We start from the raw sequence: 26,022 nt of genomic DNA, 5'->3' as shown, positions 1-26,022 counted from the left end.
GTGGTGCCTGGAAATTCTCATATCACCCCCATTTTAACAGATGAAGAAACGGAAGCTCAGAGAGGAATGGCCACTTTCTGAAAGTCACACAGCCTGCAGAGCAGTATGTATGGGATGAGGCCCAGACAGTCTGATTCTGACCTACTAGCTTAAAATGAGACTGCTGTGAGCATCCGTGTGCAAATCTTTGTATGGACGTATGTTTTCATTTCTGTTGAGTAAATACTTAGGAATGGAATGGCTAGATCCCGTGGCAGGTGTATGATTTTAAGAACTCTTTGAGAACCCGCCACACTATTTTCCACAGAGGCTGCCCATTTTGCATTCCCACCAGCTGTCGTGGATGAGGGTCCCAGTTGCCCTGCTTCTCGCCAGCACTTAGTATTTTCTTAGCCATGCTGGTGGGCGGCACCTCACTGAGGTTTTCCTGGGCTTTTTCCTAATGTGCTTATTTTATTGGCCACCTGTATGTCTTTTTTGGTACAGTAAAAGCTAATATTTATGGAGTTGTGCAGTAAACATTCATTGTGTGTCTTCAGGTCTACAAAACTGTCATCCAGACAGACCCAGACCCCTCACCCTGATCACTGTCTTTGAAATTTTTTTTTTTTTTAATATTTATTTGGCTGTGTCAGGTCTTAGTTGCGGCATGTGGGATCTACTTCCCTAGGGAAGGGATCGAACCCAGGCCCCCTGCATTGGGAGGCATTGGGAGAGCGGAGTCTTAGCCACAGGACCACCAGGGAAGTCCCTGTCTTTGAAAAAAATTTAAAAGAGGGAATTCTCTGGCTGTCCAGTGGTTAAGACTCTGCGTTTCCACTGCAGGGGGCTCAGATTCAATCCCTGGGTGGGGAACTAAGATCTCCCATGCAGCACAGTGCAGCAAAATAAGAAAAATTTAAAAGAGAAGAAAACAAATAAATACCCTCTGGGATTGCAGGCTGGGGCGTTAAGTCGGGTTAAGGATGTGACCCCTTTCTGGTTCCTCCGACATTGAGTGTCCACGTGACATGGGTGATGATCGCCCTATTTTCAGCTCTGACGCCCAGAGAAGGACAGGGACTTGAACACAGTGGAATCTGCCCCCGATTCCGGGGCTGGTGCTCTGGCCTCAGGTGCCCCTCCACCTTGCGTGCCCCCAGCCTGGGCCCCACTCACTTTTGCTCACGTTCTCAGCTCTGCGCCAGGAAATGGCCTTGTTCCCTGGCCCCCGGACCTGCTCATAAAATAAAATCCTTCAGGGCATGGGAGGCCAATATCCGAGGACGGAGGAGGGGAGGAGGCCATGGGGACAGGAGGACGGGGCCTCCCAACCATCCAGGAGTGTAGCCGTGGGCTTTGTCTCTCTGGGCCTCTGGGTGGAGAAGCCACGGTCAGTAATTAGCCACCAGCTGGGCCCTGGGACCAGTTCACCATCTCTCCGTGGGCCTCTGTTCCCCATCTTACCCACCTGGTCCCCACCCACCTCCGGCGCAAGGAGAGCACTTAGTGAACGGCTGAGAATAACAAGCCACCCCCTATGGATTCTGCTCCGTTTCAGTGTCCTCTGAAACATTTAAGAACTTATTAAGCACCTACTATCTACTTTACAAGTACCACCTCCTTGGACACTTCTTATTTTGACAGCTTTATGAAGGGGTAATTGACATGCCACGAACTGCACGTGTTTAAAATGTACATTTTGATGAGTTTTGTCATATGTCTACCCCAATCACGGGCACAATCAAGATAGAGAACAAAATCCCGCAAGCCGCGTGGCACGGCCAAACGTTTCCATCACCCCAGAAAGTTTCCTTGGGCCCCTCCCCGCCCCGACCCTCCAGCCCCAGGCAACCAGCAATCTATTTTCAGTCACTATAGATTTCCATAGTGGGTGTTTTCCAGAATTTTATATAAATGGAATCATACAGTACATCCTCTTTTGTGTCTGGTGTCTTTCACTCAGCATAAGACATTTAAGATTCATTCATGTTGTGTGTTTTTCCTTTTTTATGGCTGAATCATATTCCAGAGAATGGATGGACCCCATTTTGTTTATCCACTCAGTTTGTTGGTGGGCATTTGGGTTGTTTCCAGTTTGGAGATGTTATCAATAAAGCTGCTACACCGTGTGTGTACAGGTCTTTTTTGCTGGTTGGTTTGTTTGTTTGTGTTGGCCGCACCACGCAGCACGTGGGATCTTAGTTCCCTGACCAGGGATCGAACCGGAGCCCCCTGCAGTGGAAGCGCGGAGTTCTAACCACTGGACCACCAGGGAAGTCCCGTGTGTACGGGTCTTATGTACACCTGTGCTTTTGTTTCTCTTGGGTACGTGTGTTGTTATTAATTTCTACGTAAGGAAACACCCCCAAACTTGCTGCCTTAAAACAATAAACATTCGTGGTCTCACACAGTTTGGGAGGGTCAGAAATTTGAGAGTGGTGAAGCTGCATGGTTCTGACTCGGGGTCTCTCATGAGCTTGCAATCAAGCTATGCAGTGGGGCTGGAGGAGCCGCTTCCAAACCGGTTCCCTCCTGCGGCTGTTGGCAGGAGGCCTCAGTTCTCCTGCACATGTGCTTCTCGAGCAGAATAGGATGGTCTAGACGTCGGTAAAGAGCTTGCTGTAAGAGCGAGTGAGGGAGAGCCCACGATGGAAGCAAAAGGCATTTTGTAACCAAATGTCTGAAGTCTATTCCTCCGTATTCTGTTAGAAGTGAATCACTAAATTCAACACACACCCTAGGCAAGGCAGAGAATTACACAAGACCATGAATACCAGGAAGCGGGGCTCACTGGGGGGCCATCCTACAGTTCCCTAGTATTTGAATATTTCAGCAAACATTAAGCTTCTACTGTGTACGTGACAAGAACCTTCCCCTTGGCTACTGACAACAAGCTCTCTGAAAAACAACAAATAGTCTGCCCACTTTGCAGACAGGGAAACTGGCCCAGAGAAGTTAAGTCACCCGCCGACAGTCTACACCAGAGTAAGCAGCAAAAGGAAGGTTCCATCCTGAGGTTTAAGTCCCGAGTGAGGGGGAGGCCAGCGGTGGCAAGGAATAGGTGCAGAGAAGGGAAGAAAGCGCAATTTTTTTTTTTCCTCCAGAGCAAGAGAAGACGCACCCAGGAGAGCTGTGTTCCTTCATTGGTTTCACAAACATGTATCATGCACCTACTGTATGTCAGGGGCTATTTTAGGCTGTGGGGACACTGCAGAGAACAAGATGGACAATCCCGGAGCACGTGGCACTCACACATGTGGGTGGGCGATTCCATTCGTCACTATCCAGGCCGGCACTGGTGCACCATTTTGCTGGAGGAGGGAAGAGGCCTGAAGCTCTGTGCTGGACGTTGCGGACCCCAGGGTGACCGAGACACACGCAGTCACTGCCCTTCTGAAGTTCACAGTCTGTTGGGTGAGATGGAAAACAAACAACAAAGAGCTCCTCCATTCTTCCCTTCAATACTTATTTGTTACTGACCAGCGTCCTTGGCTTCCTTACTGAATAGAAATTGATGAGGCCAGACAAGAAATGCAGGGCCCCTGCTGCAGCAGGTGGGAGTGAGAACAAGCAACAGGTTCCCTTGCTTGTTCACTCCCTTGGTGGGACAGGGGGGAACGAGCTGGTTCCCTATATGAGGTGAGGGTAGGTGTGTGTCCAGCGGTTGCGCCAGAGAGGTGACTTAGGTGGTCTGCCCACCCCTTGGGTGGTGTAGTGTGCAGTGGGCCTGCACAGTATCCTGCTTTTGCTCCTGACACCCTGCTTTTGCTTCCGGGTCTTCAGAAGTGACAGTTGGGACTTCCCTGGTGGTCCAGTGGTTAAGAACCCACCTGCCAACGCAGGGGACACAGGTTCGAGCCCTGGTCCGGGAAGATCCCACATGCCACAGAGCAACTAAGCCCGTGCGCCACAACTACCGAGCCTGCTCTCTAGAGCCCGCAAGCCACAACTACCGAGCCCATGCACCGCAACTACTGAAGCCCAAGCGCTTAGAGCCCACGCTCCGCAACAAGAGAAGCCACCGCAATGGGAAGCCCGTGCACCGCAACGAAGACCCAACACAGCCAAAAAAAAAAAAAAGAAGTGACAGTTGGGTTTTTTGGTCTTTTTGTATTTTGTTGTCCATAATTTGCCCCAACTGAGCATGCACACAGTTATTTTTAGTTCCCTTATGGTTTCTTTGTATTTTGTTGCCCGAGGAGACGTTTTTCCAAGTGCAAGCACTGCAGCAAAGGGTCCCAGGTCCCAGGTGCCAGCGTGTCTGAGCACTTACTGTGTACCAGGCTGGGGTCTAGATGCAGCAGTGATCAGGACATAGATACCCTACAATATGGTGGGGAGGGAACAGGACAGTAAGGGAAGAAAGCAGGTGATTTCAGCCCATGAAAAGGGCCTGGGGAAGTCCAGCAGGGTGGTGCCGGGGTGGGGTGTGGGTGTCATCAGAAGGGGTGCTCAGGGAACACCTGGCCTGACCACCTCCCCTGGAGGAGGGGACATTGGAGCCAAGACCAATGTTTTTGTTCAGGTTCCCTGGTTGTGGGTTCTTTGTTCAAGTGGAACTTTCCTCTATTGGTTGGGGGACCCCAGCGGCCCCTGCTCCGGCTGCGTGTCCAGTTGGGGTGGGGATGGAAGCCCCCAAGATGAGTGTCTCAAGAAACCAAACTTTCCTCAGTCCCAATCAACTAATAAATGGAGACTTTGACCCTCCCTTCTCCCCTTATCTCAAGACAGGTGAGCACAGAGTGTCAAGGTGCAGCTTGGAAGGTTTGTGATGGGATCTGGGCAGGGCCAGGTGGAGAGCCGGTGGGTGTTGTGGCCAGGTCATGGCTGGGAGGAGTGCCATCGTCAGGGAACTGTGCATAAGGGCACCTCAGTTTCTTCATCTGTGAAATGGGTCTCCATTTCAGGCTTTTTTCTTTTTCCGTCATTCAAAACACATGGCGCTTCCTGTGTTTAGGCCTCCTTCTAGGTCTCCTTTTGGAAGAGGCCAGATGGTAAATATTTTAGGGCTGTTGCAACTATGCAGGTCTGCCGGTGCAGGGTGAAAGTAGCCAAGCTCCTTAAATGAATGGGTGTGGCTATGCTCCCATATCAACCCGGCAGTACTTGGTTTATAGTAGGTGCTTCATTAATGCTTGTTCCCTGCCTGGAATTATACCAGGCACTGCACTAATGCCTGGTCGAGGCCTGGTATATAGCAAGTGTTGCATTAATGCCTGGTCCATGCCCAGTTTACAGTAGGCATTCCGCTAATGTTTGTTTCCTGCCCAGTATATACCAAGTACTGCATTAATGCTTGGTTACACAGTAGGCACTACATTAAAAGCTGGTCCATACCCGGTATACTGCACGCACTACATTAATGGCTGGTCCATGCCTGATATACAGCAGGTACTCCATTAATGTTCGTCCCATACGTGGCATATAGCAGGCTCTGTATTAATGCTAAGCCCAGGCCTGGTATAGAGAAGGCGTTCCATTAATATTTGTTCCAAGAACGGAGGAGAGGAAGGTTCGTTTCCGGTCAGGTAATGCCAGGGCGCCCCAGGAGGCCGTGAGGGCTGGTACCCCAGTGCCTCGCGTTGGGCCTGGGTCGCTCAGCCTCGCGACCGCAGCTGCAGGTCCGAACTTCTCGCTCCGGGGCCCAGACAGCCGCCGGGCCGAGCGGGGCCGAGCGGGGCCGAGCGGGGCCGAGCGGGGCCGAGCGGGGCCGAGCGGAGCCGAGCCAGCCTGACGAGTCCTCCACATTCCCACAATCCCGGGCGGCCCCGCCCGGCTCCCGGTTGCGCGTCCCCCTTCCCACGTCGGCGCAACCAAACCCGCGGGCGCGCCCGCCTCGCCCCTCTCCGCCCCGCCCGCGCGACGCCCCGCCCATCCCGACCGCTAGTTCCGCCCCCGCGGCGGGCGCGCAGGCCGCCGTCCACTCCCATTGGCCGCGCCGCCTGCCCGTCGGCGTTGTCCGCGCGCTGGTTAGGTTGTGAGGTGCTGTCGCTCGGTCGCGGCGGCTGCGGTTGGCGGCGGCGGCGGCGCCAGCGGTTGTGGCGGCGCGGGTGGAGGGTGGCCGGGGGGACCAGCGGCTGAACGGGACCGGTGCTCTCAGGCGGCCGAGGCGGACCGCCGGCCCAGGGGCTGAGCGCCGAGGGCCGGGCGGGCGCGGCCGGGGCGGCTCGGGGCCAGGGCCGGGCCGGCCGGGGGGCGGTGGCGGGGGCGGCCGGCGGGCGGCCGGGGCCGGGGCCGGGACGATGACTCTGGAGTCCATGATGGCGTGTTGCCTGAGCGATGAGGTGAAGGAGTCCAAGCGGATCAACGCCGAGATCGAGAAACAGCTGCGGCGGGACAAGCGCGACGCCCGGCGCGAGCTCAAGCTACTGCTGCTCGGTGAGTGGGGCCGGGCCTGCGGGGTTCGGGCCGGCGGTGCGCGTGGCGGGCGGGCGGGGAGGCCCTGCGTACTGGCCACGGCCCTGCGTGCTGTCCAGAGCGGGCTCGACCCCCGCAGGGTCAGCCCTTGCCTACCTGTGCTGTCTACCTCTGGGCCACCCGATCTCTGCAGCCTGTGTTGTCTAGGTTGAGTCCCTGACATCAGAGAGGCCAGGCCCTGCCTCTGTTGTCCACATCAGCGCCCCAGACCCTCGGGATCTGCTCGCGCCTATGCTGTCCGTGGCAGGTCACCAGTCCCTGCAGGGTCAGCGCCTGCTTCAACTGTCCAGATCAAGCCCCAGTTTCCTTCAGGATCAGCCTCTGTCTCTGCTGTCCAGGCGGGGTCCCCAGGACCCTTTGGGATCAGTCCGTGCCTCTGCTGCCCAGCCCCTGATCCCTGCAGGGCCAGCTTCTGCTTCTGCTGTCCCATTCGGGCCCCCCAAACCCTCGAGGTTCTGCCTTCTGCCCCTTCTCAGGAGACAAGCCTCCTCCCTGCACAGGACTGGCCCTCCATCCCTGCCCCCAACAGGTGTGCCCCCTCGCTGCCCCCAGCATCTATTCAGGGCCAGACCTTTGGGCTGTAATCCACAAGACGCACCCCTTGTCTCCTGGCATCCCTTCTCTACTTTTCCCACCAGGTGGAGCCCTGTTCCCTGCAGGCTGGGCCTGTTCCCCTCCAGCCCCTGTTCCCTGAGGCCAGTCGGAAAACCCATGTCCCTCCCCAGTGGAGAGCAATCTGTGGGGGAGAAGACAGCCTTTTCTCTCTTCTTGGGGCCGGGGCGGGTGGAGCCCTGACGGAGCAACCGTCTCCGTCCGGCCCCTCTCCTTACGTCCTAGTGGGAGCCGGGTCTCCTGGGTCCTCTTCCCCCTCCTGGAGAGGATTCCTGTCCAAGTCTCCGTCTCCCCCACTGCGCACCTGTTGCACGGAACCAGTCGGCCCAGCAGTCGGCAAGCTGTTGTCACCCCAAATAAGGGTTGTTGGAGGACTTACCTCCGCAGTCAAAGGCAAGAAGGTCGTTTACACAAGCGAAGCCCTTGCCCTGCCTTCTCCGGAGCTCTGCCGCATTCCTGCACTGTGGGGAAGGTTGGAAATGCTGTTGTGATGGGCCCCTGGTGGAGGAGGGGTCTGCCACCAAGGGGTCCACCCGCAGGACGGTGCAGGGTCGGAGGCGGTGAGTCAGTCGCTGGAGGCCGTGGGTCTTGGAGGCACTGCCTTGCTTCTCCCACCTGTGGGGACCCTCTGGGTCCTCCCTTTGATTAAAATACCTTCCCTGTTTTTTTTTCAAACGTTCCACTTTACCTAAGCTATAAAATGGGCCATCTTTGCAGAAAAGACAGGCAGAGAGTAACGGTAAAGTTTGGAGGAAACTTGCAGTGGGGTCCCAGTGGCACCTGGGAGGACAGCATGGCCCTGGCTGCCTTTCACCAACAGAGGTAGAATTTATTTTCAGAGGGGGGTTGAGAAGTTACCAGCATGTTAATGTTACCAGACAGTCGGCCTTGCCTGGGGGCTGGGGGCTGCATGAACCTCTGCACGCCCCTGCTGCCTGCCCTGTGCGCACCCAGGCTCCAGATTGACGTGGGGTTCAAGGGTACGGGTCGGTGGCCTGTGATCCTGCAGCCTTGCTGTGTGCCTCTGGTCTCCCTGGGCTGGGGCTGAGGAGCCTTGCAGGGGATCTGGATGTGCCCAGCGCCCACCCATGGGTGCGGGCTGTTGGCTGCAGGAGCACCTGGGTCTGAGGTCCCACCCCTCCCCCCGCTGGCTTGCAGGACAGGGAGTCTGCACCCTCCTGGGAAGCTACTAAGTCCTAGGCATGGGGGCAGATAGGAAGATGAGAGCTTGGGGGTCCAAGGTGAAGGTTTATGACACCAGGAGGGCGGCTGTGAATGCCAGGCGGAGCTCCAGGGGACGTGCTGGGAGCCGGGGGGTGCCGAGCAGCATCCCTGCCCCACCTACTCCATGCCGGGAGCACCCCCAGTCATGAGAACCACAGACATCCCCAGCTGTGGCCCAGTGTCCCCCGGGGGCAGAATCCCCCCTGCCCCGTGTCAGCACACAGTGTAAAATGCGTGTTGCAGAGCCGGTATGTGATCAGTGTTCGCTTGTTTTGTCAGATGCTTTGTGGGTGCTTGAAAGGTGAATGTTTTTGTCACTACGGTCCAGAGTCACATACGTGTGTGCCGTCAACACGCAACACGTCTACAAACACGTGTGATAGGTGTGTTCGGTTTTGTTGGTCCTGTTACTCCAGGCCACATCCTCATTCACAGTCGTCTGTGGTGAGGAATGGGGGTAGTGAGCGTCCCTGCAGGGGATACGCCGGGATCCCCACGGCTCGACGTTGCTCTCCCACTTTACGGAAGAGGACCCCCAGGCCCAGTTAGGAGCTCCGGTGGGGGTCCCGGGCAGGCCCGCCGGCTTCTGCCTCCCGTGATCCCTCCTGGTGCAGGTGCAGTCCCCTGCCCCCGCGTTTCTGCCACTCAACAGAGAACAACCGAGGAGGCCCCTCGTCCATTCCTTAGGACAGGTTTCCCCTTGAGAACCGAGGCCTACCGCAGGAAGTGTCGGTCCAGGAGCTGAGTGGCTCCGGGATTTCTAAATAAAGCAGGGCGGTCAGTTCCACAGGCTTCCTGTCCAGCCCACTGTGGCCCCGAGGGCGGTAGAAAGGGCCGGAATCCGGCCTGGGGTGTGGTGGCCCCAGCGGGAAGGGTGCGCCTGCCCTGCTTGGAGGCGCGAGTGGAACGTGGCCGTGGCTCCTGGAGGTGGCCCTGCCTGTCCCCCGCAGACCCCGATGGCTGGAAGCACCTGGGGCCCTGGGCCACCGCTCGTGGCCCACCCCAGGATGAGTCTCAGGGGCTTAAAAGTTAGATGAAATTTTGTGTCGCTGAAAGGGTGGGCGCCATCCCTGGAGGTGCAGGAGCCCAGACTTGCTGTCAGAGCCCCTCTCCCTCGGTGTCCTGCGTGCCAGGCCAGTGGGAATCTCCCTCCCCTTGGGCCCGAGCACGGCCTCGCCACGCGTGTCCCTGGGCTCCGGACTCCGTGTGCACAGATGCTTCCCGGCCTCTGCTGAGCTGCGCTGGTCGCTGCCTGAGAGCCTCGGATGTTTAACCACAAAAGGTTTCACTTTCTGATTTTTGTGGTGGAGCCCTTCTCCCTGCGGCCTGAGAACAGGTCGCAGTCACTGCTACTCCTGGGCTGGGAGTTTGGAGCAGCTGCAGACAGAGCCGAGTGGGGACCCCTGGCAGGAGGGACGGGAGCCCGTTTGTCCCTCCTCTGCCTCGGAGGGCCTTGGGGGCAAAGTCCAGCCCTGGGTGGGCGGGTCTGGTCTGGGCCGGGTGTGCGGAGCTGGGCTGCACTCAAGGGGAACGGCCATCTCTGGTCCCCATAGGGTGCTCCTCTCCCATCAGGACAGTGAGCCGCGGGGCCTGTCAGCCCAGTGTCCGTGGACGGGATTGGGGCATCTCCACGGGCTTCGGGGGCACCCGCGTGCGGGGTTATTTTTTGGCGGAACTCCAGCTGCTCTCAGAACCGGGCCCCAGGCCACAGGCTTGCTGGCTGGGGAGTTTGTGCCAATGCGCCCCAGCCTCCTGCTCCCGGGTGGCCGCGGTCTCTGCCCTTGGCCCAGGTGTGGGGCGCCTGGCCGGTCACTACCAAGGTGTCTGCCCCTCGTTTTCCCCACCACATCCCCCCTCCGGGGCAGGCCCTGCCACCCCATGGCCCAGCACAGAGCCCTGCGGACCTGAGATGTTTGCTGGGTGGCTTTGATTGGCTAACTGAACTCAGTTCCCTCAAGCAGGTCGAATGGGGGTGACCGGGCGCCCCGACTTAGGGCATCCTCACATCCTGCCTGGACGTGAGGCTCCCTGCACCGGGGCCCGTTGCCACTGCTGCTGGCCCTCTGCTGTGACGCATGGACAGACAGGGACTTAGGGGCACAGCTCGCAGCTGCCGCCCTCCCGAGGCCTCGTGAGTGGGCTTGGGGGTGCTCCAGAGCGAGCACAGCCTCGGCTCCCCGCCTGCAGCACTGTTGGGGGGAAGGCCGCCAACACCTGCGAGGCGCTGTGCCCTCCCGTGGTCACTGCTCTCCCGACGGAGGGCTTTACCCAGGTTGACAGGCTGCCCCGGCTGCGCTGGGAGGCGGGTCCCGCCAGGACCGAGCTGGAGAGCGCGGTGGGATTTCAGTCCCCGTGCCTCCCGAGCCTCGGGTTTCCCTGCTGCGGAAGGAGAGCGTCCCCCAACTCCCGGACTGTGGGAGGGTCAGTGGGGGCGACGCATGTCAAACTGGGGAGTGCCGCATGTCAAACTGGGGAGTGCCGTCTGTGCCCTTGTCTTTATTCACGGTATCGCGCTGGCTGGCAGTCCCTCTGCGGCCGAGCAGGGACCTCCCTGTCTTGCGGTGGGGTCTCCGGAGCTTGGCCTTCAGGGCTGGGCCTCTCATTTCCTGATCTGATTCCAGCGCCTGCCAAGGAGGTTTGCTTACGGACCTCGGTTGGCCTAGAGCTGAAAGGTCAGACCCCCCACGGAGGCGGGTCGCCCTGTCTCTGCCCCATTGGTCCTCTCTGCTGAACCTCGACAGGTGGGTGGGGGCCTTCCCGTCCCCCAGGCCGGGCAGCTGGGCTGCACGGCAGGGTTGGGCGGGACTGGGGCTCATACCAGTCTCCCCGACTCCTGAGCGTTAGGCTTCAGGAAGCGCTGCACTAGGACCTGGCACGTGGGACAAGAGGGGGGCTGGCCCAGGGGACCAGTGTCTGCGCCTGGAGTCACCTGGGCAGGGGACGCTGGACCTGCTGACTTAGCGGCCACGGTGTGGAGGTCAGATGAAGGGATGAGTCCCGAGGTCTGCCCTGTTGTCCTCCTCCTGGCCCCTGTCTGCGCTGGCGCCCGCTGCTGCGGTGTCTCTGAAAGGCCCGTGGCTGGCCCGGGAGAGCTCCCCCGGTGCTCTCACATTCGCTCACTTCCCTGGGTGGCGGTGACCGTGGACCACGAAGAGATGGACGGACGTGAAGCCCGAAGACCTTAGCCTGTTGAGGTCTGACAGTTACTGGTTGTGTGACCTCAGCGAAGCTTCTTGACCTCTCTGTGCCTCAGCTCCTTCACTTGTCCAACAGGAGGTGGGGTGATAGATGTACCACTGAATGAATGGATGAGCGGGGGCGAGGGGAGCGTGCAGTTGCCTTCCTTGGCTGCACGAGGTGTTTGCACTTTCTCCAGCAGAAGGTCGTCGTGCCTCTTTGATCTTGGACCTGTTGACACAGCTCGGGGCCATGTTGGATTTCCGGGCTGTGTTTCCAGGAGCCCAGATCCCGGGCAGTGCTCTCGCCTGGACCTCCTGTGGTCCTGGGGTTCCTGGCTTCACTGCCCACATTCTAGAATTAGGGATGGCTGGGCAGCAGCCCTGAACCCCAGCTTCTGACACTAGTGTTCTCTTGCTAGATCGTGGCCACTTGCCCCGGGGGTCATGGATCCTGCACACCTTGAGTCCCACTGGGATGATGTCGGACCAGCACCATCATTCCTGTCCTCCAGGCCCTTTCCCTGCCCCTCTTCTCTCCCACATTTGAGGAGTGGCTGCCTGGGCTCAGACATAATTCCTCCCGGTCTGTGGTCCTAGATCTTGGCCGACCGTGCAGGCGAGACAGTGGCTTTCTCCCTCTGTCGCAGGGATGGGGCTGCTCTCCTCCTTCCTCTTCTCCAGTTAGTCTCGGCTGGACAACTGGTGATGCCACTGAGCACGCCCAGAGATCGTCCTGCAGGCTCCCGGCCCCGCTGTGCTGTCTGGCCCCTGCCAGGCCCGCAGGGGCAGGACCCCTCACATGGGTGGTGCCCCCAGGGGCCCCCATTCTTGGAGTTAGGGCAGGGGATGCAGAGGACCTGAGGGGGACACGTGACAGAACCGGGACTGTGGATTGGGGCCGAGTTCATTTGGTTCATTCGGGAAAAATGTGTGCGGTGACTTCTGTGGGCCGGGCCTGTGCTGGGGCTGGGTGTGAGGTTGCTGGCAGAGCCTCGCCCTCGGGGAGCTGGCTCCCAGCAGGGACAGACGGGAGCAGCAGGCCAGGAGCAGGTGGGGCGCTGGGGGCACTGGGGCCCTTCCTGGAAAACGTGAGTTTGGGTTTCTGTGCAGGGAGTTGGGGTGGCGTTCGGGAGGGGCAGGGCCCGATGCGTGGGCAACGTGAACAGTGGTGTCACGCGCCGGCCCCGGGCCACAGTGCCACGGCTGCCCTCGTGCAAGGTTGGGCTGGTTGAGTTGTGGGGGACAGTGGGGGCCAGGGGACCCACAGACACGAGCTCGGAGTCTGAGTACAGCCAGAACCTGGGGCCACTTGGTGTCCTCGCTGGGAGGGGGTGTGGCGGTAGGTGCCCTCTGCACCTGTGCAGGTGCGTGGCTAGAACGAGGCCCATCACGGGGTCTCACACGGTCTTGCTTGAGGGGGGCCTTGCTCTTCTCCCTGGTGGGCAGCTGTTGAAGGTTTTTTTTTTTATAGATATTTATTTGGTTGCGCTGGGTCTCAGATGCAGCTTGCGGGCTCCTTAGTTGCAGCACGTGGGCTCCTTAGTTGTGGCTCCCAGGCTCCTTAGTTGTGGCATGCGAACTCTTAGATGCGGCACACGAACTATTGGTTGTGGCATGCGAACTCTTAGTTGTGGCATGCATGTGGGATCTAGTTCCCCAACCAGGGATCGAACCTGGGCCCCCTGCATTGGGAGCGTGGAATCTTCCACCAGGGAAGTCCCCATGACCAGATCTTCAGGGGGAACTGACCAAGGGCGGGGCAGGATGAGCTGGAGCTGCCAGGGACCCCCGGGCGGCGGCTACAGCAGATAGGCCTGGCCGTGAGGTCCAGGTGGGCCTCGCACCCCAAGACTTCTCTGAGCAGGAGGCTGTTGGCTTGGGCGTGTTGGGGGGCCCGGGTCCCAGCTCCCGGCACCGGGTGCCGGCAGCATGTGGGCTGAGTTGGGCCAGGGGGTGGGCACCTGGAGAGGACGCTGTGGCGGCTCTGCGTCCCCCGGAGCCTTTCCTCCCTCCCTCCCTGGCCAGTGGTGGCCGAGCTCTGGCCAGCTGGGCCTGCCGGTTCCAGAGCCCAGGGCCCGCAGCTCCGGCCTTCCACCCACAGCTCTGCCGGGAGGTGCCTGCTGGGACTGGCACCTGTCACTCAGTCGCTGTTGGCCCTGAGCACAGGTGACACGCCACCCTCGATGTGCGGCTCGTGGGGCTTTCCTCCGGGGGCCCGGCCTCTGCAGCCGCCACCTCCACAACCTCCTTTCTCTGTCCTTCCTGGCAAGGTGGCATGGCCCAGGCGGGGGTCACTGACCGTCCCGCCTCCTGGGCCACACTGTCCCCAGGGTGTCCCTTTTGCTGCGTTCTCCCCCAGCTTTATTGAGACGTAAGTGCCACGCGTGTTGTGTGGTTTAAGGGGTGCATGTGAGTACTTGACACGTGGATTGCGACATGATCGCTCGTGAGGCCCGTCACCGCCCCGTCACCGCCCCCTCACCTCACTAGTGCCTTTTGCTCCTGCACTTGATCGCGGTGCTGTCTTCGCAGCGGCTCCTCTGCCCCCAGCAGGGTTCGGGCCATGTGCCTCATCCAGGACCTCCGACGTCTCCAGGGCCAGTTGTGTTTCCGGCTTCCGAGGGGTCCGTCTTCCGTTTCTTGGTTTTCGGGGCGTGTCCCAGCTGCGTCCTCTGTGTTGGGCACCGGGGCGTCCCCCGTTCTCCCTCGGCCACTCTCTGGCCGGTGATCACGGCTCCTCCGTGAACACCCGCTGTCCCTTGGTTGTTGGCACGGGTGCGTGCACGTGTGTGAGACCCTCGGTGTCCTGCGCTGCCTCTGGGGAGCTCTGGGGGGGCTGCCTGTCCTTTGCGCACCGGTTTTGGAGACGCTGGCTGTGGTCTGAAGTCAGCAGGCTCTCTCTGGATCTCCCCGCGCCCTTGTGCTCGTGCAGCTCGCTTGCCCCTCCTGCAGTTCAGGGGGGTGGACTCAAGGGGCAGCGCCCCGGGGCCTGAGTGGCTGCCCTTCTCCACCTCAGCTGACCCGTGGCTGCAGGGGGTTGGGCTTTAGTGGCCACTGGTCTGATGTTTCTGGTGAGAGGCCCTTCCAAACACCAGCAGGGCACGTATCTTTTTACAGTAGCATAGTGTCAAAAACAGGGGTTCTCACCTGGGGGTTCCTGCCCCCAAAGGACATTGGGCAGTGTCTGGGGATGTCTGTGTGTCACACTGAGGGGATCCTGGCATTGAGGGGGCGGGGCCAGGGGTGCTGCTCAACACCCCAGAGTGCCCGGGCCGGCCCCTGTGTCAGCAGTGCTGTGGGGACCCTGGTCCAGAGGAAACCACGCAGGGCATGGCATTCCTATGTGTCGCCTCCCCTCCCCCACCCCGCCTCCTGCAACGAGGGAGGAGTGCGTGGACCCCTCAGGGAGGTGTGGGGTCACATGGGGTCCTCGCCCCTCCTGCCTCAGAGCTGGGGTGGGGCCTTGGTGGGAGTGGGCGCCTGGCATCTGGTTGATGTTGCGGCAGCGGTGGGATGGAAGGTGGCATTGGGGTAGTTACCACTCGGTGACAGAACCAGAGTCGTATTCTTTTATTCGTAAAAGGACCCAGTGCCTTGATGGAGGTCCTAGAAAGGGGCAGCTGCAGTGAGGCGGCCTCTGCTCTGTCTCCCCAGGTGGGCTCAGGCATCCGTGGTCAGTTACTCAGACGCGGGCGGAGGGCCTCCTGCTGCAGGACGGTGTGGTCACTGCAGGCCGCTCAGAACCCATGTCTTCTCCGGGAGCTCCCGGGCAAGGAGGCGGGCAGCAGATGCCTGAGAGAGACTCCCTGAAAGGCAGCGGTGATGGGTCCCAGTGCAGAGGGGAGCTGCCTGCCATGCACCCACGGCACCGGTGGCTGTGAGCCGGATGGCGTGCAGGGCAGGACGCAGCTCAGGCCCCTTCGTTGGGGTGGGAGACGCAGGTGACTCTGAGACAGGGTGGGGAGGATGAGCCCAGGCGGGCTGGGGCGAGTCTGGGGGGTTCTGAGTCCCCAAGAGGGGGCCTGGGGGCTTCAGTGCATGGGTGAGTGGGGACCTGTGTTGGTTATCGAGTAGGGGTTTGAGGCCGTGAGTCCTTAGGCTGTAGAAGTTCTCTCCTGCTGTGCAATAAAACCACCCTGTAACTTAGTAGCTGAAAATAACACACAGGCAGATTCTGAGGGTCAGGAGTCTTGGGGGTTCTGGCTCGGGGTCCCTTATGAGGTTGTAGAGCACGTGTTGGCCGGGGCTGCCTCATCTGAAGGCCCAGTGGGGCCGGAGAAGCCGCTTCCAGGGTGGCCCCTCCCATGGCTCCTGTCCACATGGGCCCTCAGGGACGGCGCTGCCCCCCGGCCCCCGCGAAAGTCCTACAGAGGACGGGGAGCCCCGTGACTCGTCTTGGAAGTGACAGGCCATCCTTGGTCAGATTCTTCTGGTTGGAAGGGAGGCACTGAGTCCAGCCTGCCCTCCGGGAAGGGTCAGGCTCCCCCTCTGCACGGAAGACATCCCAGAGATTTGTGGGCACATTAAAGCCACTAAAATGCAGTCCCTGCGTGTGGAGGTGAACAAAAGTGGGGGTACGGCTTTGCCGCTTAGAGGGTGACAGGGCGGTGAGAGGCTGGAGCAGGAGAGGAGCCCTCCCTCCCGCCACAGCGCTGGTGCCGGGTGGGGCTGGCCAGCCCTTGATCCCGGAGACTCCGTGCGCCCTTCTCTGAGGTGGGGCCTTGACACCTGACACCTGGAGGGTGGTGGGACAGAGAGGGGAGGGGCCCCGGGCACCCAAAGGGCCTCTGGGCTGACAGGGACGTGGGCCTTGGGGCTGTTCAAGCGCCAGCGTCACGCTTGGTCTCGGGGTGGCGTGAGGTTGGGTGAGGTACAGGTTCAGGGGCTGCTGGGGACTGTGGGGGGCATGGCCCGGCGCCCTGCGAAGGCCCAGCGTGGCCTCGACGCAGATGCCAAACTCGTGCCCTGAAGGAAAGCTGTTCTGATCAGAACAGCTGTGGGTTGGCGGGACGTTGTCACATGAGGGCATGTGGGACAAGGGAGCTCGTCACGTGACCAGTTAAGGGGGTGGCAGCATCTGGGGGAGACACTTCACTGCTCCTGGCCTCCAGTTCCTCGGCTGCGGCCGGAGTTGAATTCAGACCCAAGTTGCCGCAGGTGCCGCGGCTGCTCCCTTCCCGTCCCTGCCCACGTTGTTGTCCCGACCTCCTCTGAGCCTCGGCTGCCCCTGTAGACAGGGTGTGAGTGGGAGGACGCGGCCCGCCCTGTTGTCCAGGCAGCAGCGGCTGGCCAGGCGCATCCCCACCTCGAGCCTCGTGGGCGGGACTCCGCGTGTTCGGGGCTCCTCGTGGGCGGGGCTTCTCGTGTGCAGGGTGCGGTAAGCCCACGGCTCGGGTCGCGGGTCCGGTCCCGCTGGGTCTCACTGGGCCATTTGCAGGCACGGGCGAGAGCGGGAAGAGCACGTTCATCAAGCAGATGCGCATCATCCACGGGGCGGGCTACTCGGAGGAGGACAAGCGGGGCTTCACCAAGCTGGTGTACCAGAACATCTTCACCGCCATGCAGGCCATGATCCGGGCCATGGAGACCCTCAAGATCCTCTACAAGTACGAGCAGAACAAGGTGAGGCCCGGGCGGGAGCGCCGGGCGCGGCGGGGCATCCGGCAGGTGGCCCCCTCTGCGGGCACTCCACGCACTGTACCAGGCCCTCTGTGACCCCGGGGGGGTGGCACGTTCTCTTATTTCCTTCAGTAACAGCTTATTGAGAAAACGTACATACCAAGTCACCCATTTAAAGTGTGCAATTCACTCATTTTTAACATATTCACAGAGTTGTGCAACCATTGCCTCTAATTCCGTAACATTCTCATCACTCCAGAAAGAAACCCTGTCCCCACTGGCAGTCACCTCCCCTACCCCTAACCCAGCCCCTGACAACCAGGAACCCACTCCCTGTCTCTGTGGATCTGCCTGTTCTGGACATTGCCCATCAATGGAATCACACCCTGTGTGTCCTTCTGCGTCTGGCTTCTCTCACTGAGCATCGTGATCTCAGGGTCCGTCCACGTTGCAGCGAGTGTCAGTGCCTCTCTCCTCTTTGTGGCTGAATGATGCTCATTGTGTGGAGGGACACATGGTTTGTCCATCGTCCATCGACGGACGCATGGTTGTTTCCACTCTTCTGGCTCTCGTGGACATGCTGCTGGAACACTCGTGTGCAGGTTTTTGTTTGCACGCCTGTCCTGGTTTCTCCTGGGCGCGTCCCCAGCAGGGGAGGTGCGAGGTCCAGGGTACCTCTTGGTTCGCCTTCCAGAGGGGCTGCCTGCCTGCTGTCCGAGCGGCGTTGCCCTGGCCGTGCACCAGAGGGCTCTCTCTGGCGGCCTCCCTTGGCTTCGCTTTTGTGGATCTGTTTTCGGGGACTTCTCTTTCAACTCCAGCAGTTTGCCTGGGCTGGCACGTGGCACCGTGTATTGGACCATGTATGTCCAATAGGGTTTAAATTAGTCTGTTTACTTGGAAGCTTAAGAAGGCCAGTCAACCAGATTTCTGATATTGGTGTCTTCCTGCCTTGATGCCCGGTTCACGGGTCATCAGGGACCCTACAGGGCCCAGCACTGGGTCTGGGGCCCGGCCAGCCTGGCTGTGGGAATGAGCATGTAGGGCCTGCTGGAGCCTCTCACCCTCTGGTTCATAGGATTGCTCGCAGCTGAGGCCCCTCAGCGTCCAGGCCCCACTTTAACCGTGGAAGTCCAGAGGCATCTGGAACAGGGATTGGCAGACTAAGGCCTGTCTCTGTAGGTGCAGCCTTGCTGGCGCGGGCCACGGCCACTCGCTTACACGTCATCCGTGGCGGCTTTCGCTGCAGCAGCAGGGACAGCGTGGCCGTAGAAACAGACGTCTGGTCCCTGGCCTACATGCATCCGCAGTTGGGGGTTTTCTGGGGCTGGTGTCTGCTTCTCCAGGCCCAGATTGGGAGGCTGGGAGGGTGAGGCGGGGCTGAAGGACGCTGTTGTGCGGGGGCTGGGGAGGGAGAGCATCCCTGGGAGGTGACCGGTGGGTTCCAGAGCCTGGGCTGGGGCCCCCTCATTCCTTGTTTGGGGTTCTGCCCAGCTGTGTCCCCTCCCCAGTCCCTCAGCCGTGTGGGTGGGACCATCCCGAGCACAGGCATGTGGAGCAGGCTGGAGGAGAGACAGGGGTCTCCTGGGGGCCTTCTGCCCCCGGCGGGGTGTGTGTGTGTGTGTGTGTGTGTGTAGGTGTGTGTGTGTGTGTGTGTGTGTAGGTGTGTGTGTGTGTGTAGGTGTGTGTGTGTGCGTGCGCGTGTGTGGGTCTCTGGGGTGGTGTGTCTCAGCGAGGCTCTTTAGGAGCGGGTCTCCGAGCCCTGTGGTCCAGGGTCTGTGGAGGCTCCATCCCAGGGGCATGAGTCATTGGGCCACTGGACTGTTATGATTAGCTCAGCCTCCCCTTCCTGGTGGGTTGCTCTGGTCCCCAGACCCCATCCCAGGCTGCACACGAGAGGACCTATGCCTTCAGAGATCCCGAGGGTTTCAGGAGCTGTGTGCTTGGAGTCGGGGGGCAGGTTCTTCTTAGGTCACAGCAGCTCTCTGTGCCTCGGTTTCCTCACCTGCAGCATGGGAACACAGGGGCAGCCAGTGGTGTTTGTTCCTCTGTCCTGTTTGGGTGCCCCGGGACTGAGGTGCGTGGCGGCCGGGTGGGCCCTGCTCCCGGGAGCTGCCTCCATCTGCATTTTCCTTTGGGGGCCTGGCACTGGGGGCGATCGCTGCCGGTCGCCCTTGCGTCGTCCTGACGCGTGTTCATGGGAAATGGGAGTCAATGGTTCCGAGTCGGTTGCCGGGTGCTGGCGCTGAGCGTCCTGGCCTGCCCCTCGCCCCACAGGCCAACGCGCTCCTGATCCGGGAGGTGGATGTGGAGAAGGTGACCACCTTTGAGCACCGGTACGTGAGTGCCATCAAGACGCTGTGGAACGACCCCGGCATCCAGGAGTGCTACGACCGCCGGCGGGAGTACCAGCTCTCGGACTCTGCCAAGTAGTGAGTGGGGCCAGACCAGGCCTGGGCGGAGGAGGGTCTGCATGGCGCCTCGTTAGCTGTGACGGGGCGATTTCCCTGCAGGGAGGCGGGTGTCTGCGGGGATTTTCCGTTGTCTCTCTGCCCCTTTTCTGTGTCTCTCAAACTATTCCAAAGTGACAGGTTTGGTTGTGAAAAGCCACCCCTCCAGCCCACAGCCTCTCTTCGGAACCCCGGCGCCGTCCCCATCCCCGGACAGCCGTCCCTCAGAGCTGGGGCGGGGTTCTGTCCCAGGCGTTCCCTGCAGCCTCATTTCACCCCTGTCCGTTCTCGTCCCAAGTACTTGGGCTGCTTGGGCCCCTCCCAGCGCTCAGGAGACCTGGGATGGCCGGGAGGCCCCTCGTGGGCTGGCCTGAGCGGCCCTGCCTGCTGTGTTGCAGCTACCTGACTGACGTGGACCGCATCGCCACCTCAGGCTACCTGCCCACCCAGCAGGACGTGCTGCGAGTGCGCGTGCCCACCACTGGCATCATCGAGTACCCCTTCGACCTGGAGAACATCATCTTCAGGTACCTGTGCCCCCGGCCCCGGCCCCAAGCCCCCGGTGTGGGGCAGCGAGAGAGGGTCCTTGTCCGTGGCTGTCACCAGGTTTCCGAGTGAGCCAGGCCCTGGTGGCGCTGGCAGGGCTGAATGGAGGCGGCCCCGGGGGCAACGGCCTCCTGGTGCGGGCTCCGCGTGGGCCCCAGATGGGGGGAGGGTGCCAGCGCGTGCGTGCGGATGGGCGGGCGGGTGGTCTGGAGTCCAGGCCAGAGCAGGGGTGCTCCAGGCGGGCGGTGGAGGAGCCTGAGGGCCCCCGGGGAAGGTGGCTCCAGACCCCTCTGCGGCCCAGTTCCGAAGCCCATGCAGCCAGAGTGAACTCAGGGCCGTCCCCAAGGATGGGCCCCGCCACCCCGTGAGGTCACAGCTTGTCCAGAGCTGCCAGGCGGCAAGGCCAAGTGTGTCTCCCGGGGCAGCCGTAACAAATGACCACAGATGGGCAGCGTAAAATCACAGAAATGTATCCTCTCCGAGCTCCGAGGTCAAGGTGTCGGCAGGGCTGGGTCCTCCTGAGGGCGTGAGGGGAAGCTGCTCCGTCCCCCCAGCTCTGGGGGTGCTGGCAGCCCGCGGCGTCCCTTGGCTTGTAAAAGCCTCGCTCCATCTCTGCGTCTGTCATCACACGGCCCCTCCCTGGGTCTGTGCCCATGTTTCCTTCTTACGGTGACACCACTGATCACTGGATCCCTGCTCCGGAGTGACCCTGTCTGAACTAGTGCCATCTGCGGGGACCCCGCTTCCAGATCAGGCTGTGTCCCCAGGTTTCAGGGGGACTGACTGGGGGACACGGTTCGCCCAGGGCTCTGAGGCCCAGGCTCTGGGGTGGGATTCCTGCTCTGGCTGCGAGCCTTCCCTCCCCGCCACTGCATGGAGTCCCTTCTGCTGGGCGAGCCCACCCCAGGGGCCCCAGAGGCAGCGCTGCTGGTGGAGGTCCTGCCCTGTTGCCTTGAAGCACCAGCCCCGGGGGCGTTCAGGGAGTCTGTTGGGTTTGCCTTGAGGTGCCCTCTGGCCCCAGGGACCGCATTTCTCAGGCAGAAGCTTCTGGGAGAGGGGGAGAATCTGGGTGCCCCCAGCTGGCCCCCCATCCTTTCTCACCTGTCAGAGCCCCCGGGGTGCCCTTGGACCCTCAGGAGTTGTAGGCATCACACTGCACATGCCTGATGGTACATTTTCTGGTGAGAGTTCAGCATTTCGGTTTCCTTCTTTTTTGGTCAGATTCTCGATGGGGTCCGGGACCTCAGAGGCCTGCAGGGCACAGGCCGGGGCTATCACTGGCCTTCCTCCCGACCCCACGTTCCAGGGTCCCCTCACACGGCCTCACCTTGGCCTCCGCAGCTACTGTGCCCTCTGTCCAGAACGCCTCCCCCCCTCCTTTCCCGCCCCTCCCCCAAGCCTGTGTGTGCGCTCTGCTGCTGTCCACACTGCAGAGTGGCCCTGCACCTCTGCCGCCACTGTCCCTTGGCCAGCCCACCCCTTGTCTGGTCAAGGGCTTACAGAGGGCAGGCCGGGGGCCCGGGCAGGGAGCTTGTGCCCCCATCTTGATCGGAGCTCACACAGCATCCAGTGACAGTGCGATTGGCCTGATGTGTGAGGCCTGAGCCTGGTCCCACACGGACCTCCTGCAAAGACCTGACCCCCCCCTGCCCCGCCCCTGGAGGCCCAGGTTCCCGCCTGGCTGTACTGGGGAGACTCAGCTCCAGAAAGGCTGTGGCCCCTGACGCCGTCGGCCCGATGGCGCTCCCCAGACTGGCAGCGGCAGCCCGGTGGGCCTGGTGTCCACTCACCCCCCTCCCATCCCCTAGGTCACCCTGGCACATCCGCCATCTGCCTGTGCTTGCTAGAACCTCCTCTGAGAAACCCCCGCCAGGCGGATTGGCCTCTGCTGCCTGACTGTCCAACAGCTGTGGACGGGCCTGGCCCGGGGACCCTTGCCTTCTCAGGCTGCTGTTCTTTCTCGCCATCGTCTTCAAAAGTAGAGGGCTTTGGGGCTTCCCTGGTGGCGCAGTGGTTGAGAGTCCGCCTGCCGATGCAGGGGACACGGGTTCGTGCCCCGGTCTGGGAAGATCCCACATGCCGCGGAGCGGCTGGGCCCGTGAGCCATGGCCGCTGAGCCTGCGCGTCCGGAGCCTGTGCTCTGCAACGGGAGAGGCCACAACAGTGAGAGGCCCGCGTACCGAAAAAAAAAAGTAGAGGGCTTCCTCGTCAAAGAAAAGAAACTCACAAGTAGGAAGCGGGGACCTGTCACCAGTCGTGATGGTCAGGGCGCTGTCCCTAGCGTGTCCCCGCCCCACCTGGTGTCAGCATCTGTGTGCCGACATCTCCCACTGGACAAGCAGCCTGCTCTCGCCGTGGCTGGGGTGGGTTCCAGCATTTCATAGGTGATGCCGTGTGGTATCCAACAAGGGGAGACGGGTTTCCAGACGTGGGACATCCGAGGTCGCCCGGCTCAGCCCCACCGGGGTCTGTGCCTCACACGCTCCACGGCACCCCCTGTAGGCCAGGGCCCCTCCCTCGGCAAGCAGGCGCCTGGCTGTCTCGGGGGTCCCCCCTCCCCTGCTTGTGCTGTGTTCTCCTGGCTTAATGGTGTTGCGGCTTTGCTGGCTCTGACAGGTGACTGAGGGGCCCTCGTTGCTCTGATGCCTCAGGGGTCGCTGTGGCTCTGGCAGAGGCGGCTGTGCTGGGGGTGGGCATTGTCATCTGCAGCCCCGCGCTGAGCCCGTGCACCCCGCCCTGCAGGATGGTGGACGTGGGGGGCCAGAGGTCCGAGCGGAGGAAGTGGATCCACTGCTTTGAGAACGTGACGTCCATCATGTTCCTCGTGGCCCTCAGCGAGTACGACCAAGTGCTGGTGGAGTCGGACAACGAGGTGAGGCCCTCGCTGGGCCCAGGGAGGGGGGTGCCCACAGGCCCTTTTGGGGGACCTGCCGCCAACCTGCTGCCTGCCCCTCAGAACCGCATGGAGGAGAGCAAAGCACTGTTCCGGACCATCGTCACCTACCCCTGGTTCCAGAACTCGTCCGTCATCCTCTTCCTCAACAAGAAGGACCTGCTGGAGGACAAGATCCTCCACTCCCACCTGGTGGACTACTTCCCCGAGTTCGACGGTGAGCCCGCCCTAGCGGCCTGTCCTGGACGCTGCCAGCGCCTCCCTCACCCTCTCTGGGCCTTGGTGGCCTCGTTGGCGACTCAGGAGTGACACGAGGACGGTGTTTCCCAGGCCGCACGGAGGCCGCGGTGCAGTTAGTGTGGCCGGAGCTCGGCGGGCGCCTCGCAGGGCCCTGGATGGTGGAGAGAGCTTCGTGTCCCCCGGGGGAGCGTCGTCTGTGGGAGGGGGCACCCTGCGGTCACCGCCTGGCAGCCTGTCCCCACCTGCCCAGGGCCCAGGCACGGGGAGGAGCGAGGCGCGGGGGATACGGGGTGAGCCGGACCCCTCCTGCCATCCCCACCCCCCCACTTGGAGACCCCTGGGGGCGCTCCTGGGGGGCAGTCGGGGCTCTGCCACTCCCTCCCCGGCGTCTCCCGGAGGTGCTGCCTGAGGAGCCGGGAGGCCGGGGGGTGGGAGTGTGGGGTAGGGTGGGGGGTGGGGGTGTGGGGTAGGGTGGGGGGTGGGGGTGGGGTAGGGTGTGGGGTGGGCGGCCGGCCAGAGCAGGAGGCTGGCTGCCAGGGGGCAGCAGGGCTGTGGACACATGCCTGAGTGGGGGGGGGGGGTGGACAGAGAGGAGGCGGGAACCAGGGAGGTGGGAGGTGGGTCTGCCTGGCAGGTGGGCCTGAGTGAGGGGCTGCTGGGCAGGGGGGCTGCGCGGCTCCCTCGGCTCATCCCGCCCCTCCCCCCTCCTCCGCCAGGCCCGCAGCGGGACGCACAGGCCGCCCGGGAGTTCATCCTGAAGATGTTCGTGGACCTGAACCCCGACAGTGACAAGATCATCTATTCCCACTTCACGTGCGCCACCGACACGGAGAACATCCGCTTCGTCTTCGCCGCTGTCAAGGACACCATCCTGCAGCTCAACCTGAAGGAGTACAACCTGGTGTGACCACGCGGACTCCCGCCAGCCGCCTGCTGGTCGCCAGTCTGCCCCAGGAGTCGGGGTTTTTTCATATTTTTAAACAAATGGTTTTTATTTCACAGTTATCAGGGGATGTACATCTTTCTTCCTACACACCTCGTGCACCTTCTCATCTTTGTCAGTGGCAGAGGCCGCCTTTTTCTGGCCTTGACTCGTGGCTTGCTTTTTTCTAAAAAAAACAAAAAAAAACAAAAAAGGAAAAAGAAAAAAAAAGAGAACCCACAGAAGACGGGCAGAGATGAGACCTGGCCCCCAGCGGCGCGAGACACTGCCTCCGGGGACAGTTGTTGGCCTGCTTTCTTCTGATCTCCGAAGGCGTGGAGACGCAGAGGCTGGGACTTCTCTTTCTTCCTTGTTTAAGTTATTGACGCCCTCACCACTGTTGCCGGGTTTCTGCCCCGGACTCCAAGACGTGGGGGTGGGTGGCGCCCCCCGCTGCCCGCCCTGGGAAGTGCCTAACCATTTTTTCTTTTTTTTTGAGGAAACAAAAAGCAGCCCCTGGGGCCCTGTCTCACAGCCCTGCCTGCCGCGGGGGCCCGGGGCGTGGTTCTCCGGGTCTTCCGCTGGGAGCGCTCCTGGGCTCTGGGCTCGGTCCCCAACCCCGAGGAAGCCCGCTTGGACTGGGAGCCACTGTTTGTTTTGTTCCATTTTGTACCCAGTTTGGAAGCAGTGAGGGTGGGGTAGGGACTTCTTTCAGAATTTTCTCAGGTCTGTCCCCGAGAGGCAGAGACGCAGGGAGGGTCGCCCTGGCGGGGCTGTGGGTGGCTGGGAGATGCCCACCGCCCTGCACTCTGCCCGGAGCCGAGCTGTCGGGGCTCGTGGCAGCTGGAGGTGGGCCCTCAGCCTGGCCACGGCCACGCACTGAGGGGCCCTCCCCGAGGGCCTGAGGGCCGGTTTCTGGGGGGAGGAAGTGGCCGTCTCATGTGGCATGGGCCGAGCACTGCAGTAGTTGGTTTTGTGTGGTTGGTTTCTTGCACCAACGTGACGGGAGTGGCCCGCCGGTGGCGCCCCGCACCTGCCCTGCGTACCTGGGCCCTGCGAGTGAGTGCTCAGGGCGGCCCTTGACCAGGGAGTGCAGAGAAACAGCGCACACGTCAGACCAGCCCCACACCAGCCCTGTCCCCGTCCGTCCGCCTCCCACCTCCCTCCTGTGCCTGATACGCAGGGCCCAGGGTGGGGGGCAGGCTTCTCGGCCTGTTTTCCTCGGGCATCTCCACCCGAAGGGCCCTCTCTGGTGCCGTGCGTCCACTTGCGGGGGTTTGTGCCATAGCCCTGACGTGCGGCCGGGGACGGTGGTGCCGCTGGCGGTGGGCTCCCAGGGGCCCACAACGCACAGGGAGCCGGGGCAGGCCCTTGAGGGGGAGGCGGTGGGGGGCGCATCCAGAGTGTTAACTTCCGGAGGGGCTGGAGTGCCAAGATCCCGGGGCAAGCCCGGCTGCTGTGCCCAACCTCCCTGCCTGGCCCGCTCGCCTCCGAGGCGCTTGCCCGAGTGCCAACCTACCCCCACCGCTGTGTCACGTCACCCAGCAGAACTGCCCTCCGAGTGCCAACGCCCCAGTGGTGTGAGGGGCCGTGCCGGCTGGCGGGGGTGACCTCGCCCGCTTGTACTTGTATATTAAACAGTCCTGATTTCAGACAATTTAAACCTTAATCTATTTAAAAATGAATATTATATAAAAATGCTGTTTTTAAACCTTTTGTCATTTGAAATGCATGTATTGTCCGTGCGGGCTGAGGGGCGGGCGCCGTCGGCTCAGTGCCAGTCTCCTGTGGCCGGAGCTGTCCATGTTCAGGCAGCGTGTCGGGGCCCTGACCCCTTAATCCAGAGATATGTGATGGAAATAGACTTTTCATACCTTTCTCCTGAAATGAATTCTGTTTTAAATTGGAATAAATTTTGTTCCTAAACACTCGGCCCCCTGT

The 26,022-nt window shown here is 61.3% G+C and overlaps 1 protein-coding gene across 1 annotated transcript; it reads left to right on the top strand.

Moving 5' to 3' along the window:
• Nucleotides 1-5,972: 5,972 nt before the first annotated feature.
• On the top strand, nucleotides 5,973-26,007 carry GNA11 (G protein subunit alpha 11). Its single transcript, XM_004286305.4, has 7 exons — nucleotides 5,973-6,360; nucleotides 16,852-17,036; nucleotides 19,308-19,462; nucleotides 19,879-20,007; nucleotides 22,769-22,898; nucleotides 22,983-23,136; nucleotides 23,876-26,007. The coding sequence occupies exons 1-7, from the start codon at nucleotides 6,225-6,227 to the stop codon at nucleotides 24,064-24,066; spliced, it is 1,080 nt and encodes a 359-aa protein (XP_004286353.1). The 5' UTR covers nucleotides 5,973-6,224; the 3' UTR covers nucleotides 24,067-26,007.
• Nucleotides 26,008-26,022: the final 15 nt, after the last annotated feature.

This window comes from Orcinus orca, chromosome 3 (genome assembly GCF_937001465.1).
Source record: "Orcinus orca chromosome 3, mOrcOrc1.1, whole genome shotgun sequence".
In the NCBI taxonomy this organism is placed as follows: Eukaryota; Metazoa; Chordata; class Mammalia; order Artiodactyla; family Delphinidae; genus Orcinus; species Orcinus orca.
Note: the sequence above shows the minus strand (reverse complement) of the source record. Positions and strands in the feature narration are given on the sequence as shown.